This window comes from Dipodomys merriami, unplaced genomic scaffold (assembly GCF_024711535.1).
Source record: "Dipodomys merriami isolate MVZ:Mamm:240054 unplaced genomic scaffold, mDipMer1.0.p SCAF_4, whole genome shotgun sequence".
Taxonomy (NCBI): domain Eukaryota; kingdom Metazoa; phylum Chordata; class Mammalia; order Rodentia; family Heteromyidae; genus Dipodomys; species Dipodomys merriami.
This window is the reverse complement of record NW_027205603.1, coordinates 5600656-5619029: the sequence shown is the minus strand read 5'-3', so window position 1 is coordinate 5619029 and position 18374 is coordinate 5600656. Positions and strand designations below refer to the sequence as shown.

Sequence of the window (18374 nt, the reverse complement as noted above, 5' to 3'; positions counted from 1 at the left end):
CCATATAATGATAATTTGCCTTGTGAAGGTTAAAATGTGGTTGTGACTTTAACTATCACTATTCCACAATACTGTGAAATATGTGAAATTTATGTAATCACCTAATCTCAATTTTAAAAAAAAGTGGGAGAAGGGAAGGGTTGGGAGAGCAATGGATGACAATGTTGTCAGATACCTTGTATTCATATACTGTTTTGTAGAATGGGAACTTCTTTGTATAACTAGTTAAAGACAATAATAATAATAAAGTTAAAAAATGAGATCATATAAGATCTGGTAATTTCTAAGTATGAGAAAAAAGATTCAAAGCAGGGATTTCGTTTCAAAATTCTAGATTAATAGAGGTAATTAAACATGACTCAATTTCAAAGAATCAAAGTAACCAGTCAGATAATCCCAGAAATGGTGACCCTTGTTATCTTTGTCACAGCTTAACCATCATTCAGTTCAAGATACTGTAGTGCAGTGAAAAGAATAATTCTGGAGTTTTGAATCCTGCCTCGTGTTTTCTACTGAGGCTTATTACTCAATTGGCCTTGAACAAATTACTCAATTTCTCTGTACCATAGTTTCTTTAGAATTGAGAGAACTCGTAAAATATGGTGCTTATTACAAGAGTATGGTGGCACATGAGAAATACTAGTTTATAGTTATGCATACATATAAAAGTAAATTTGCTAGTATCTGACAATTTACAAAATGGTTTGTAATTCAAAGTGGCTGAGTTATAAAGAGATTTTTCTTATGGATACGTGAATGTATATTTTATAATATTCATAAACCACTGGTCTATTAGATAACATTATGTTGATACGGAGTATTTAATAAACTTAACCATTATTTGGCCAAATGAGTGAGGTAAATTATGCCTTCTAATTTCAAAGTCAGAATGTGTTTAGGATTTTCTTATGACGTGTATGGAAAGATAGACATTATATTTTAAAAAGTATGCATCTGTGCTCAATGAATATGGATGTTTGTTGAAAGATGACTCTATTTTTTGCACATAAAGCGATATTTCTCATCATGCTAGTGAACCCTTTTCCTAAACCTGAAAATGAGTTCCTATATATCTACAAATGATAATACAAAGACATATGAAATATTTATGTTGCTGCAGAACCAGGTATAAACCTTAAATATTGTTATGCAGTAAACTGAATATACCTCTCCAACATACTCCATGACAAAACTCATCCTTTTAATCTTCACAAGGGTTTTCACACCCCAGCCGCGGCCATTGCTAGTTCGAAAGATGCAAAGTGAATACTGCGTGCCTTTTTGTACAATCCTATTGGGACAATCTGGTCCACACTGGCACCTTGAGTTGCATTCATAGATGGGGGTACCAGGTGGGATTCTGATTTGTTGGTTCTTATTGTAAGCAAAAAGAACTCCAGCTTCCGTAGGACAGCATTTCTCATGGAAGCAATCTGTGCATGAACAACCAAAGGTAACTTCGCTGATTAAATTGATCCCGGGGGCTGGCTTGTATTCATTTATGTAGAAGAAGTCTGAAGGTGGGCCCTCCAAGTCAACAGTATTTTCAACTAATATCATTCCTTTATGAGTCTTGCTTCTGTTGAGTTCTTCTTGCCACCTCTGCAGAGCTAGTCTTTGTTTAGCTTTCTTCACAATATACTCAGCAACAGCAGGTTTTAAAGCTTTGTGGTCGTCTTTGGGAATTATGGCTTTGCCTTTCTTTACCTGAGATAAATAGTCATGCTTGTCATTATAAAATTGTTGAAGCAGTAACGGACACTTGAGATTTTGCAAAGGTTCCCAAGTATTTGTGGAATCTGGCCATCCTTTCCATTTTACAAGATAATATTCCATATCCTTAAAATATAAAAGAAAATGCAAATCAGATTATGATTGTGTCAATTACTTGAAAAAACGAGATATCACCATTTTTCTTAGTAAAAAGTTTATAGAGTATGTACATGTTCACAAGTTCCTGACAGATAGCAAGTACAAATCATACAAATAAAACTACTTTCCCTTATGTTATGTAAAATATAGAATTTAGATATAGTACATGTTTGCTAACAGGTGAAAAGTATCTTACCTGGAGAAAGATAAAGGCACTGAAATTCACAAATACTTTCCTAAATAGTAAATTAGGCTAAACACAAAAAGTATTTAGCTTGATTGTGGGAGGAGATGGTCCAAAGCTCACTAACTCCTAGGCTGATGTCTCGCTTGGCCCACTTGGATGCAGGTGGTTCTTTATGATCATAACTTCATCCTGGTCACTGGACATTAGGGAACTTATATTTCCTGATGTCCTGATATTCTTTAAATATTCTCAGCATCCGTTGTCCAAGTCACTGCTACACAGTGTAGCACTATGGAGAACCTGAAGTGGGGCTAACATACTCAATTGAAATGTGCTTTAAGTATAATACACATTGAATTTCAAAGACATAATATGAAAAGGAAAACACCTGACTTAAACATACTAATTGCATGCTGAAATTATATACATACACATATACACATATATGTATTCCACACATGAAATTACATGTAATGTGTGTGTGTGCGTGCGTGCGTGCGTGCATGGGCACATGTGATGCTAGGGATGAAACCCAGGACCTTGTTCACATTCTACTCAACAAGCAATTATTCCTATGAAAGAACTCTGCTTCATTTTGAAAACTGAATGCAATATATGCTTTCTTCTGTTAAAATGTGTTAAAAATATTGTCTGAAGATATATACAAAATCCATATTGGAAATATACAGCAATAAGTCTAGGGCACACTAAAAAATTTGTCAAATTGGGCTTAAAACTTAAAACTGTCTCTCATAATTTGGTACTTTTACACTACAGAAGATCTTAAGACTTCTATTCTTCTTAATTCTAAATTTAATTTTTTTTCTGATACCACAAGAAAGCAATGTAACCTTGGTCCTGGTTTTATTGCTATAGACTTTTTTTCCTACCATTGCCCTGAACTATGCCAAATAAATGGTGCCAGAGAATCCATGAAAGAAAAGGAAACAATGGCTTTAAGTCACATGATTAAATTATCATCTAGAAAAACTAAAAATATGTCACTCAAGTTTATTTCCCAAATAGTACACAGTAGTCCCAAATAGTACACAGGAGTAGTTATTTAAGTCATTTGTATTTTAAGTGACTAAGTTTTATTGTGAATCATATTAGTAACTATGTAACTTGTGGATAATAAATATACATAAAAATGTAAGTGTTTTGGAAAATAGCACAAAATACTAATAACGTTTAATTTGGGCTTGTAGACTTTTATCTTTAAAATTAAAAAATGGCATTTCCATTTTGAAAAGATAGTTTTTACCCAGAAAAATCACTGACTTCATGAAACAAATTCAATAACCTAAAATTCCAAATAAAACTTCACAACTCCTAGGCTTATCTATTATATCAATATCTTATTCTTATCTGTAAGCAACTCTATATTACCTACAGAAATGGAATACAGTGAAGTGGTGAAGTGACCCATAAGTTACCCTTGTGTAATTTGGAATGCAGTTATACATTTCTTCTTTAAGACACTAGATTCTACTGCATTTGACATAAGCTCAATTAAATCACATATTCTAATATTTCTAATAAGTACTTGAAAAGGAAGCATGATGAAATATAGGGCATTACAGTAGTAAAATCTCATTGGGAGAACAGGCAACGTGTGGGATAGAAACTCGAGATACATTTAAATGTCAAAATACTTTAAGACAGTCAATTACACTAAAAGAGAAAGAGAAAAGTCAATGTAGGACAGATGACCAGAAAAGAGAAGTAGAACAAACTACCCCATGAAAGACTGAACTTATGTAAGGAATACTGCAGGCACAATACTGCCCAACAACTTGTATAAATATTAGTTTAGGGATAAGATTTATACAAGTTGCTGAGCACTGGTGGCTCATGCCTGTAATCCAAACTACTCTGGAGGTTAAATGAGGATCATGAGGATCAAAGTTTGAAGTGTGAGAAAAGCTCTTTTCTATCAAAGTAGTTTGCTTCCTTTCTGTCAATCTTGTGAGAATTGTTTTTCTGAAAAGTGTCTGCTTTCATCCATGGGCCCTTGTTAATTTCACTTTAGTTACATACATCTTTTTCCTGAGCACTTTCATTGAATTGAGCCACACAGGCATCAGGGGCCTATTCCTTCTCCCAGTCCAATTTATCAGTTTCATTAAAGGAGGGCTTCTTCCTATCCATCTCTATTACTGTAGCTTTAGTTACTTCTGGCTTCAATTCTTGCCTAGATTATCTTATCTAGATTATCACATTAATTTTCTAAACAAATTTCCTGCCTTCAAACTGACCACTTTAATCCACAGAACTAGGTACTCTGTTTTCTTACTTGAAAATTACTAATAGTTTCACTATTGCTTACAAAATACGGTTCCAAACTTCCTATTAAAATGAAGAAAGCTTTTCTGAAATGGGGATGTAGCTCACTGTTCCAGCACTTGCCTAGCATGTTCAAGGTCCTGGGTTAGATCCTAAACACTGTAAAACAAAATCCCCTAACTCTTCCTTAGTAGGGTGGTAGTTCATACCTGTTAAGTCTCAGCTACCCTGGAGGCTATGGGACTTGCGCTCACAAGTCTGTTACCAGCCTGAACAACACAGGGATACCTTGTCTAGAAAACAAGGCCCCTGATGCCTCTATGGCTCAATCTGGCGTTATAGAATCGTTAATAAACTAACCTGTAGCCATCCTGAAGTACTGCTTGTAGTTTAACATTCCAGACTATTTGCTTCCTTTCTAATTACCCAATTAAGTTGGCCTTTCACTCAACTTAGTGAACATGTATTTCAGTCTCATCCTTTTAGATGTAACCTGTTCATCTTTTAAAACAGGTCAAACACTACAGCTAGTTCTTTTATATGTGACAGTAATGGCACTGGGGTTTGAACTCAGGTGCTCCTAATTGCTAGACAGACTATACCATTTGAGCCACACACCCCAACCCAAATGTCATCTCTTTGGTGAAGTCCTTCCTATTCCTCTTGCCCCCCCAAAACTGCTGTCAACCATGTGTTCTCATTTCTAATTTAAACTACAAGCAGTTTGTGAGAAGAGATGAAGCAGGAAGGACTACCTTTCCTGCCAACTTGCTTCAACCTCTTTTGACAGTTCTTCCTGCAAGTATTTCTTCTTGTCCTTCAGGATTCATTTTCTCTTGTTCTCATTTGCTTTACTTAGATGGTCATTTACCACTTCACGATTCACAGTACAACAGCCAGAGTAATATTCTCAGCACATGCATCTCATCATGTCATTTCCCTGCTTAAAGCTACTACATAGCTCCTTGCAGTCTCGATTGCCTATGAGAAGTTGCATTTCCCAAGTCACATCAGTTCTATAGCTTATCTCACTCTCTTCTTGTCGACTATTGACACTTGATATTCCTTGAAGATTCTGTATCAATATCCAACCCACTTACCTTCATTCTTTAGGCCTAAGTATCCTTAATGGAATAATAAGTTAGATCCTTAGGTTATAGAAGCACTCAGCTCAACTATAATAGAGTACTTGGTATAAGCACTTAATTCTCTCAGAATTTCGTTATCTTATAAACTCCATATTATCATGCCCTATACTCATGTCCTTTAATGCTGAGATTCCTAGTTCCTAGTGCAAGACACGGCAGATGGCTAATAAATAACTGTTGAGATAACAAATGGGTAAATTTACCCATTCCCAAGAGTTCAATCTTTATATTTTTGACAATTATTTCAAGGTTTCTTTTTCTAATTACATCTCACTTTTGATTTGGAGCCATATTTTCACCTTTACTTAAAAGTATACTCAAGTTATTTCCCTCAGATCCAATTTCCTTCTCTAATATTCTTTGATCTTGAACAGTAATAATATTTAAACCAATTCTATGCAAATCAGAAACTCATACTTTTCTAGCTGTAGCTCCTTGATCGCAGATTCCTACTACCCCAACTACAAATCAAAGATTCACAAATTTCACCTTTAAACAAATAAAATCAAGCCAGGTGCTAGTAGCTCATGCTTATAATCGTAGCTATTCAGGAAGCTGAGATCTGAGCATCATGGTTCAAAGCCAGCCTGAATAGCAAAGATTACAGACAGATTTAGGAATGCAGTCTTAAAATGCGTACCATGTTGAACTTGGGCAACTATAGGATATGTACCTGAAATGGAGACTCGAAAGAGGTGAAGGTCATAGAAAGATTTGGGTGTCATGAAACAAACTGGTATAAGCAGAAGCCATTAGGCAAGAGGTCACCCAGACAGCTACAAAGTGAGAAGGCCAAGCATAGAACCTTGGAAATTATCTACATTTCAGAGAAAGTTTGGATAGAAGACAGTACAAGATTTGTAAAGAACATTGGAAATTGTAATCCTAGCTATGTGGGAGACAGGAAAGAGGGAACACAGTTTGAAGCCAGCCCAAGCAAATGAGATTCCATCTTAACCAATGGCTGGGCGCAGTGGTGCACACCTGTCATCCTCAATGAACAGTGAAAGAAGAACGAAGGCTGGCCCACTTCATAATAAACGCAAAAAAACACACTGGGCGTGTGTCTTAAGAGGTAGAGTGCCTGATTTCAAACACAAGGTCTTCAGTTCAATTAACCAAACAAAAACAGGGTTGGGAATGTGGCATAGTGGTAGAGTGCTCACCTAGCATGCATGAAGCCCTGGGTTCAATTCCTCAGTACTACATAAACAGGAAAAACCAGAAGTGGTGCTGTGGCTCAAGTGGTAGAGTGCCAGCCTTGATCACTGAGAGGTTCAGGAACAAAGCCCTGGCCCCAAGTTCAAGCCCCAGGACTGGTTAAAAAAAAAAAAGGAGTACTGATACAGGCTAATGATAGTAAACACTGATATAATCATCAAATGTCACTGTCTTGTTCTAGGTATTTTATACTAACTCATTTCATGTTAATTATACCTTGTGAGATGGCAATGTTACTCTATTTTATAGACAAAGAAGCAGAAGGACAGAGAGAAAGCTAGAATTTGAGCCACAGACAAGAATTTCAATGAGGAAAATGGAGCAACAGTGTTGAATGTGGAAAGACTTGAGGCCTTCAAACTTGACATTAGAAGGTCACTGAAAAGAGCACAAATCAAAAATGGGTTAAAAAGTAATGGAATTGTGTAGGCATATGCTGATGATCCCTGATACTGTAGATATAAGAGGATCATTGTTTGAGGCCAGAATATCAGGGTTCAAGGCAAGCACAGCAAAGTTAGCAATAGATTTTATCCGAAAAACAAACTAAAAGTAAGAGGCATTTTTTAGGACAATGAAAAATGCTAAAATGACTAATTTCAGTATACTAAGCTTTGAATTGTAAATGTTATCTATGTGAATTGTATGATGGTATGCAAATTACATCTCAGTGCTGAGATGTAATGGGAAGTGAATATAGGAATACAGGAATGCTTGCATGAGTGGTAAGGGAATATAAAAAAAAGATTTCTGGGCTAGGAATGTAGCTTACTGCTAAGAGTGCTTGCCTAGCATGCATGAAGACCTAGGTTTGATTCCTCAGTACAATATATAAAGAAAAAGCTGAAAGTAGCTGGCCTTGAGCAAAAGAAGCTCAGGACAGTGCCCAGGCCCTGAGTTCAAGCCCCAGGATTGGCAAAAAATATAAGTAACTAAAAAAATTCTGTGGACAAGGTAATATTTGAATATGTTTATTGAGACAAATCAGTGAAAATGGAGCTTGCTATTAAAAAAGACACCAAGTTGGTATTGTAGCATGTGTCAGTTAATCTCAGCACTTTGGAGGCTAAGGCAGGATGGCCAGGAGTCAGAGGCAAGCATGGCTAGCCTAGCAAGCCTTTCTCTCAAAAACTGAAGATACCGTCACAGGTCAAAGTCAGGATAGGAAGAAAACAAAACACATCTTTAAAATGAAGAGTGCATACAGACAACTGGTGGGAAGATGAGGACTTTAGTCTTCAAAGATCTGTTCACTGAGGTGGTAGAAGTATTCGGTTGAATATGAGAAAACAAGGGGTAGAGGAAGTGATCCAGAAAAACCAATAAATACTGAGAAAATAGATATGAATGGTGGAAATAAAATAGATTTTAAAAAAAACCTGTTGGGCTGAGAAGGTGGCTCAGTGGTAGAGTGCTTGCCTTGCATGCATGAGGCCCTGGTTCGATTCCTCAGTACTACATAAGCAGAAAAAGCCAAAGTGGCACTGTGGCTCAAGTGGTAGAGTGCTTGCCTTGAGCTAAAGAGCTTAGGGACAGCACCCAACCCAGAGTTCAAGCCCCATGACCAATCAAAAACAAAAACAAAACAAAACAAAACCCTGTCAAGTAGAATTGATAGGTATGAGAATAGAAGTACTTGAAGGAGCCAAAACGTATGATTATCTATCTGATATTCTCAGTGATGGGAATTTTTCCACAGCTTGTAAATGCCCTGGAGGATGGCTGGGCTGTTTCAGGAGCAGAGGGATGCTGAGAGCAGAGGTGAAAGTGCTTACTGGATGTAAACGTTACTAAGCAGGAAAGGCAATGATCCCAAAAGATGGACATTTTAGAGGAGAACTAGATTTGGTGACAGTTCAACAGAAGAAACAACAAAGAGTTACAGCAGGATTCTTGACTCCTTCACCTGAAGAAACAGATTACTTACCAAGATAGTTCTTCACCAGAAGAAGTTATAAATGAATTACTGAAAAATATATTTTACATGTTTTAGATCTTAAAAAGCTTCTTATTTAATCATGACACTCAATGTACGTATGTGAAAATGGAGTCACATAACTTGAAGGGATAAATGAGATGGGGAGAGCAATGAAAAGGGTGACACTGATCATTTGCAGCCCCCTCCCTCTGTGCCCTCTTCCCAAAAACTTGTTTCTACTCCATGGTATTCATTTTGATAAACAGTTCAGTAGTTGGAAGAACTCAATTTTTAAGAAGACTAAAGGAAAACCCAGAGAAGTTAGATGAACTTGCTGACATCAGTTGTGAGGTACTAAACAAAAGCCCCAAATGACTTTGAAACTCAGGACATTGTTATACCACTGAATCTATTAAAATCTGATGTGTGAAATACAAATGGTAATGCTTCTTGAGGACATTTAGCAACACTAACATTGGTTGAAATTCTAGGCTCATTTCAGGAGATCATGGGGGAGCTATAATGCAGGAACAAAATGACTGAGAGACCAACTGTTTGCTTTCGTAATCCACATGGAGATAAGACTTGGATGTAGAGGGACAAAAGCACCTTAATATATTCTAGTGTTAGCGTTTTATGCTTCAAATTCCTGTCAGTACTACTTGGCAAATAGGTAACGGGACAGTATCAATGAATCACTACCTAGAATTTGAAACATTAAGAAGAGTTTGCTTATTTCTTTATTTATCGTTATGTCACAGAAATAGGAAATACTGAAGTGTGAATAGGTCTCTTTTAAGGATCTAGATATTTGCCTTACCTTTTCTACCTTGTAGTCACACAAGTATTCCACCTCATAATTGTTTTGATTCTTTTTGGTGACTCCCATCGATTTACATGTGAGCTTTTCTTGTCTACATAATTCCTGAAGAGTATCAAGTGAAACTAGGCAAGGAACACACCACACTACAATAAGAAAATAGAGTTCTTTACTAATGAAATAGCTACTCAGTTAAAACAAAATATGAGATACTTAAAACCTTTACATTTCTACCCTTCAACTGGTAATTTTGGTCTAAAAGTCAATATGATAAGAAACCAATTATGTGTGTTCAAAAAAAGCATTAAAGAACTGTGGTATTAGTTTTCTTGTGCTTTCTAATAGATTTTTATCCTACTATGTTTAACTGATTATTGGTTAATTTCTATTAAACCATGTGAGAAAGCCTTGATGTCTGTAAGCTATCTAAAGATTACATATAGAGGTCAATATGATGTAATGTTTTTGACTTTCCCATTATATTCTACATAGAATTACTATCTGAATAACACATATCTCTGGGTCATACTTAATGTTAAAAGTACATTGAAAAAATATATATTTATTTTTTGGCTGGTCCTGGAGCTGGAAATCTGATCCTGGGCACTGTCTCTGAGCTTCTTTTGCTCAAGGTGAGTATGCTACCACTTGAGCCATGGTGTCACTTCCAGCTTTTTTGAGTAGTTTTTAAATTGGAGATGGACTTTTCTGCCTAGGCTGGCTTCAAATTGTGTGGCTCTCAGCCTCCTGAGTACTTAGAATTAGTGTGAGCCACCGGCACCTGGCCTAAAATATATTTTAAAAAATCGTAATTAAAAAGTAACTTTTCTGCCAGGAGCTCTTATCCAATTAACTACAAAAAAGAAAAAGGCTGGGAGCCCAGCTGTGGCTTAAAAGTGATACAACACCAGTCATGAGCAACAAAATTCAGGGACAGGGGCTGGGAAGGTGGCTCAGAGGTAGTGTTTGCCTTGCATGCATGAGGCCCTGGATTCGATTCCTCAGCACCACATAAGCAGAAAAAGCCAGAAGTGGTGTTGTGTCTCAAGTAGTAGAGCGCTAGCCTTGAGCTGAAGAGCTGACGGATAACGCCCAGGCCCAGAGTTCAAGCCCCATGACTCACAAAAAATAAAACAAAAAATTCAGGGACAGCACCCAAGCCCTGAGTTCAAGCTCAGAACCAGAAAAAAACCAAAACCCCAAACAAAAAGTTACATAATCCTAATGATAATCTTTATTATGATAAGCATTCCCTTTAGTCTTTATTTTTCCTTTCATTAAGCTGTTGGGGTCCAGCATAATTTGACCCTTGTGACTAACAGCTGTTAGACCCTTCATTGACTCCAGTGAAAGACCACAGTTAAGCAGCCAAACTATACAAGCCTACCTGCTCTGAATCCTTCATTGTCTTGAGGAATCTACATAGCAACTACAACTGCTTAATGAGGTATTCTCCCCTGTGTATTGTCCCAGTTAGTACCAACCAGGTCAACTAGCTTGTGCAGGATTGTTATTATTATTTGCCACCACAAGCCTCAGAGAACTCTCAGCCCTCAGCCATTTCTACCGTGGCCAGAGGGAGAGCCTTTCCCTGGCTACCAGCAGCAGGGAAAGGGCATGGAGTCATGCTGTGAATGCTGTGATTGATGCAAGCGCACTCTGTACTTACATGCTGGTGCATGCACCCTGGCCACACTTTCCTGGCAATATAAACAGGTTTTTCAGCTCACTCTGGGAGCCAGCTGGAAGATACTACCATGCGCTCGCTGGTGTTGCAACAGCAGACTCAATAAAAGGCTTTTCTCCAGTAGTCTTTTCTTGTCTAATTTTGAGATTTGTCTTTAGTAGAGGGAGCTGTGCTGATAACAAGCAGGACAGGGGAAATGGCAGCAGAGCAGTAGCAGTGGCAAAGGTGGCATCACCCTGGCAGCTACAGGGGTGATGAAGGGACAGGTGAAGGGTTCCAGAAAGCTAAGGCAGAAATGAACAGGAGCAGAGGACACAAGAGAAGGAAGATCTGTGAAAAGCTGGAGAAGAGAAACTGAGAGTCCTGCTCACTGAAAAGTTCCAGAAAGCTGCCAAGCTTGAAGGGCTAAATTATTAGCCACCCTGGGCCCAAGAGCTGTAATATTTGCAGCTTAAGGTGAAGGGTCCTACTGAGGCCTGTGCAAATACATCAGCAATAGCTGCTTGCTGGGTCTGCTGATGGAAGCAAAGGTTTATAGAATAGCTTCCAAAGGCTCCGGTTAGGTAAAGCCCGCAGCCTTAAGCCCCTCATGAGTGCCCAGAGCAGGGCTTCCAAAGCCATAGCTGCAACAGGCTGCTAGCTCTCTGATCATGGTGCTTTAAACCTCTTGGTCTGCCAGTCCAGCCCTTAACAGGGGTGGGAACCATCAAGTCCATAGGCCCACAAAGTTATATGGTCTGGCCATGCCAAGCCAACCACAGACAATCAACACATCGAGCTTTACAATTTTTTTCATAGCAACAAAAATTTATATGTGAATCATAAAGGATGACCAATTTTGAGGAACAAACAAAGCCCTTAGCCTTGTAGTACTAGATGGCCGGTACTACAAGAGGCTCGCCGCTCATGGCCAGGATTTCTATCCAGGTAGAGCTCAAAAGGACCAGTTTAACTGAGTAGGCCACACAAACACGGTGGCTTTAAAAGCAACAGCCTGTAACGACAGAGAACGAGATGTCCCTTGACTATTTATGAAACAATAGCACCACCATAAAAATCCCTGCACCAGTGAGCACTAACCCCACCATCCCTAAAAGAAGTACTATTTTAAAAGGGAAAATAATAATAATAATGAAGTCATAATGGGGTGAAAAAACACCTCGGAATTCTAGAATGTACTGCAAAGTTCGAGGCTTTCCGAGTGCCTCACACACACACACACACACACACACACACACACACGTGCGTTAATTTTCACACACACACACACACACAAACACACACACACACACACACACACACGCGCGCGCGTTAATTTTCCAGCTGCCACAAAATAAAACTCCAAGTTCCTGCTGGGAAAAATAAGTTTCCGGGCAAGCCAGAGGTCGCACTCACAAATGACCACTCTCGGGGCCTCTCCTCCCCGTGTGGCCCCCGCGGGAGGGGGCCCGTCCTAGCACCCGTCCTCCCACCGACCCCCACGCCTACAGGCCTGGGCTCTTTCCAGTCGAAAGCAGCCAGCAGCGAGCCACAGCTTCAGCCCTGCCCGGGCGGGATCTGGGGGAGGCGGACACGGAGGGGCGGCACGAGGGGGCCGCGATATGGAGAGGGGCGCGAGGGGCGACACCATGGGGGGGCAGATACGAAAAGGGAGGGAGGGGCGACTGGGGGGGACACAACCGGAGAGACGACCCGGGGGAGGCAACACAGAGGGGCGACTGGGGGGGGACAACACGGAGGGGCGACCCGGGGGGGAGACAACACAGAGGGGCGACCGGGCGGGGACACGGCACGGAGGGGCGGCCCGGGGGAGGGACACAACCCGGAGGGGCGACGGGGGGGGGGACACGGCACGGAGGGGCGACCGGGGGGGGGGACACGGCACGGAGGGGCGACCGGGGGGGGAACACGGCACGGAGGGGCGACCGGGGGGGGGACAACACGGAGGGACGATCGGGGTGGGGGGACAACACAGAGGGGCGACCGGGCGGGGACAAGGCACGGAGGGGCGGCCCGGGGGAGGGACACAACCCGGAGGGGCGACCCGGGGGGAGGGGACACGGCACGGAGTGGCGGCCCGGGGGGGGGTTGGGGAAGGCACAACACCGAGGGCCCCCGACAGGCGAGGAGGCAGCGGCCGCTGGGGCCGGGGCCGGGGGAGGCAGAGGCCGAGCACCGCGCGGGGAGCTGGCGGAGAGTCGGGTGTTCGCGGAGCGAGGACGACGTCCCACCAGGCGGCCGTGCGGTTAGCCCGCGAGATGGCGGGGACGCTGGCCGGGCCTCGGGCGCATGCCTGGGTACGGGGAGGGCGAAGCGGCGTGGGGTGGGGGTCGCGCTCCAGTCTCACCTCTCCGCGCTCCGGCCCCGGCTGTCGCCATCTTGGGGAGCATTCATTCAAATTCGCGCGGTCGAACCGAACAGCTCCGCCGGACGACGCTCCGCCCCCGGCGCGGCCCCGCGTGGGACTCGGAAGGCCGAGGCTGGAGGCTGAACTCCGCGATGCGTCGTGACGTCAGCGGGGGGCGCAACCCAGGCGACGACCAGCGCGCCTGCGCGAACCCACGGCACACGAGTGGAGAGGGGCGGGGCGCGCGCCAGCGTGTGGGCGTGGCCTCTCGCCTGCGCGTGTTTGGACCTATCTCGGGAAGCGCTTTTCCCACGTTGCTGCGCGCACCGTGCAAACCCAGAGGACGTGCATCCTGGGGGAAGGGTGCGGGAGAAGCTTCCCTCCCGCTCCCGTTCTCAGCCACCCGAACCCAAAGCGCTGTTGTGCTAAAGCGCTTGTGAAGAAAGTCAGTGAGATTCCCAGCAGCTGAGATTTTCATTAGCAAGGGGCCTGGGCAGTGCCTATTTATTTGAAAGCTTCCCGGGTAATTCTAACGTGCCCCGCAGCCTGAAACACGGGAATCGGAGATTTCAGTGCAGATTTGAATTTGCAAGTTACGGTGGGAAGCCTGTGGGTTCGTCTGTTGCTGTTGCTGGCCGGGACTGTGGGCCCCTGGACCCCACCAAGCCCCTATCTGTCCTTCGTGTTATCTATCGGTGATTATTCTAAACATCTTGAAGCAAATCTTGAGCAAATCGTGAGAACTTGGTAGGCAGCCAACTGACATCTACCAATGATTTCTAAAAGATTTTTGTGAAAACTTAACATGTTTCAAAGCATGATGGATACATTTGAAATGCTGGGAATAACTGTAGGACAGTATACGCATGTTTAATCATTTGATTCCATTATAAAATACTGCCTGGCCATCTGTCTGAAAAATAAGGGCTGTTTATGAAACGTTTAGCATCTTAATATGTTAAAACCAAAACAAATTTCCCTGAAAGTTTCAATTTTGTACCCAAAAATGTAGAAGATAAAAGAATATAAAATCACTGTGATTTTAACTTATTTCTACATATTTAACCACTTCCTGTAATGACCATTTTGTCATCTTGATGGTTTTGGTTTGGTTTGGTTTTTGCCTTGCAGGTTGTCGTGCTTGATCAGGACAGAACCACTTGAGCCAAGCCCACACCCCTTCTTGCCTTTTTTTTTTTTTTTTTTTTAAATAGAATCTTGCTTTTTCCAAGATCTCAATCCAGGCTAGTCTGGACTTCTGTTTCTCTTATCTTACTTTGTGCCACTCCTTTTACACTGTTCTTTAGAACTTTCTCCCACTCACTCAGAAATCTTTTCTTCAGCATCTCCTTTGTGCTGTCAAGGGCTGAAATTCTAAGAATGGACAAAAACAAACAAACAAACAAACAAACAAAAAACTGTCTTTGTGGAACCTATTTCATAGTGTGGGAGTGGAGCACATCTAACCCTGAGGCCATTTAAGGTTTGCAAAGCCATTTGGTTTGAGCTTGATATTGGTATAAAGAGACCCAAAGATCAATGGAACAGACCAAAAGACCCAGAAATAAGACTATATGCTTAGAGTTATCTGATATTTGATAAGGGAGACAAAGATATACAGTGGAAAAAAGGATAGGCTCTTCAATAATTGGTGTTGGGAAAACTGGGCACCCATATGCAGAAAACTAAAAGTGGTTGACACCATGCACTAATATCAACTCAAAGTAGTTCAAAGGCCTCAATGTCAGACTTGAAACTTTGAAATTACTGCAAGAGGGAGTATAGGAAAAACACTAGAATTCATAAACATAGGCAGAAACTTTTTGAAAAGCATTCCAAGGGCACAGCAGATAAGAGATAGGTTTGACAAATGGTATTACACCAAACTAAAGTTTCTGCACAGCAAAGGACATAGTGACTAACCTACAAAGACAGCCAACAGACTGGGAGATCTTTACCATCAATACATCAAACAAAGGCCTAATATCCAAAATATACAAGATGCACAAGAAACTAGCCCCTCACCCAAACTTAATAAGCCAATCATTAAATGGGCAAAGACGCTAAGGAGAGACTTCTCAGTAGAGACAAGAATGGTAAAGAAACAGGAGGAAATACTCATTATCCCTGGCTATAAAGGAAATGCAAATCAAAACTCTGAGATTCCATCTCACCCCGTTTAGATTGACTAACTTTGTAAATTTGAACAACAAATGTTGGTGGGGATGTAGGGAAAAGGAACTCTATTACACTAATACAATCATTCTAGACAATAGTCTGGAAGTTCCTCAAAAAAGTAAACATAGGGGCTGGGAAGGAGGCTCAGTGGTAGAGCGTTTGCCTTGCATGCATGAGGTCCTTGGTTCGATTCCTCAGTACCACATAAACAAAAAGAAAAAAGCTGGAAGTGGTGCTGTGGCTCAAGTGGTAGAGCGCTAGCATTGAGCTGAAGAGCTGAGGGACAGCGCCCAGGCCCAGAGTTCAGGCCCCACAACCGGACCCCCCCCCCCAAAAAAAAAAAAAAGTAAACATAGATCTTCCCTCTGACTCAGCCATAACACTCCTGGGCATCTACCCAAGATGTCACAAGCCAGGATGCCCTACATTCATGTTCGTTGCTAGTCAGATAGCCCAGATGCCCTATAATAGATGAGTGGATGAAAAAAAAAAGTGGTATTCATTTACAATGGAATTTACATAACCATTAAAAAGTATTATGTCATTTTCAGGGAAATGGATGGACGTAGAACAAATGTTACATGTGGAAGCTAGATCTAAAATACATTGAGATTATACATGACTCTAGGCATCCACACACAGTGAGACCAAAGGATATTCTTGGGAGAGGAACACAAAGTGCGATACCTATGTGTGTCTGTTCATTCTTTTTGTTTGTTTTTTTTTGGTTGGTCGTGGGCCTTGAACTCTGGGCCTGAGCACTGTCCCTCAGCTCTTCAGCTTAAGGCTAGCACTCTACCACTTGAACTACACCACCACTATGTGTGTCTGTTCATATAAAATAATATTTATCAAAATGAACTCTAGGAAAGGGAAACAAAGATGTTTTTTTTCCTTTTTGATTTCTTTTGTTTATCTATCTTTGGGAGAGTAAGGAGGCACAGAAATTGTGGGACAGAGTCCACAAATGCAGCTGTGGTACTCACCAGACACCGTTAAGAATGAACTCTACAACTTGTGGTGGGGACAGGAAGGAAAACCTGGGACAGAGAGGGAAGGGGTGACATTGTCCAAGAAGAAACATAATCTACCAGCTTGTCTTTTGGCTGAGAATTGAGACCATTGATATGCAGATACTACTAAAAAGCATATAGCAATTCCTGCCATTTTATTGGCACATAAGGATGATTTATATTTTTTAAGCTTTGAAGTGTAATTTTATAATATATATGGTTTTGCTTTTTTAAAAAGATTTCTAGATACAATCTACATAGCCTACATTGTCCTTGAACTCATGTGGAAGTTTTCATAACTGGTAAAAATATTATCCAAGAACTTAGCCTAAGCTACACACAGCCATAATATTTGAATTCATTTTAAAAACAGCATTTTACTGCCAAAGTAATTTTTTTTCCTTATGTTGCCTAGGCTCAAGCAATTCTGCCACCTCAGTGTCCCCAGCAGCTGGGTCTCCAAGTGTGTGCTACTATGTTTGGTTGTAAAGTTATCTCATCTTAGTTCTGTTATAATCAAAGAATGAACGGAAACTCCTCTTGGGAGCAAATCTAGATCTGGTGATAGGTTTCAGTTCTTCCTGTAGAATGTTGCTGTTAAGACTCAGAGAATAAACATTTTTATTACACCATGAAGTGTCCCAGGGCCCTAGTGAATATTTTTTTTTTTTTTTTTTTGGGTCTGGTCGTGGGGCCTGAACTCTGGGCTTGGGCACTATCCCTCAGCTCTTCAGCTCAAGGCGACTGCTCTACCACTTGAGCCACAGTGTCACTTCCGGCTTTTTTCTTTTTTGCTTATGTGGTGCTGAGGAATGGAACCCAGGGCCTCATGCATGCAAGGCAAGCGCTCTACCACTGAGCCACCTTCCCAGCCCTCTAGTGAATATTCTGAAGAGAACATGGCTAGTCTCAATATAAACACAAGAAAAACATGTTTGGTCTCCTAGATTTTGTGTTTTGATAAATAACTAGGAAAAACCCAGGCTGGATACATGGCTCAAATGGTAGAGTACAAGCCAAGTTAAACAAAAATGTTATTTTTGAGGCCCTGGGTTCAATCTTCACCACTTAAAAATTGAACCCAGGGCTTTATAAGCTATAAGTGAGCTATACTCTTGCCCTGGTATCTTAACTGCATATGTGTTAAGAGTTTAAATATGAAATATGAATATGACTCCCACGAGCTCATGAGCTGTGGGCTTGGCTGGCAGCTGATGGACTTTGGGGAAGTGATTGGAACCTGAGATCTCTGAGCTCATCAATGGACTCAAGCCTTGATGGCATTATTGGAAGGCAGTGTAAAGTAGGACAAGAGGCTTCCTTGGTGGAGAAACATGGAGGACATGGGGGCCATGTCCTCTTGGGCTGTATCTTGTCTGGGCCTTTCCCTAGAGCATTCCCTTTCCTTCATTTCCTACTGTTCACACTCAAGTAGCCTTTGCAACATGCCTCCAGCCATGAAGTTCTGCCTCACTACTGGGGATCAACATTCAAACCCCCAAGCAAAATAAGTAACTCCTCTCTTTTAATGCCTGAACATAGCAATAAACAGCTGAGTAGCAAAGAAATGAGGGTGAGTCCTTGGGGGCTACATCTTGTGCTGAGCCTTTCCTGTAATCCCTAACTTTGCTCCTGATCTTGTGTGTGAGTGACTCCACTGTGGCTTGCCATGGTAGGGTGAAATCTCTGAAACGAAA

General features: G+C 41.4%; 1 protein-coding gene across 7 annotated transcripts in view; it reads right to left on the bottom strand.

Annotated features, from left to right (window-relative positions):
- Suv39h2 (SUV39H2 histone lysine methyltransferase) overlaps nt 1–13612 on the bottom strand; it is a 54212-nt gene extending 40600 nt beyond the window's left edge. For 3 of the 7 annotated variants that reach the window (XM_069990408.1, XM_069990409.1, XM_069990411.1), the window contains exons 1-3: nt 13487–13612; nt 9453–9598; nt 1168–1839 (exon numbers count right to left, since the gene is read on the bottom strand). In XM_069990408.1, coding sequence (XP_069846509.1) covers nt 1168–1839; nt 9453–9598; nt 13487–13529 — 861 coding nt within the window. In that variant the 5' untranslated portion in view covers nt 13530–13612. Of the gene's footprint in view, nt 1–1167; nt 1840–9452; nt 9599–11121; nt 12321–13486 lie in introns of those variants that run through there. The other 4 variants (XM_069990410.1, XM_069990413.1, XM_069990412.1 and 1 more) reach the window with 4 other exon arrangements.
- Between the last annotated feature and the right edge of the window lie 4762 nt (nt 13613–18374).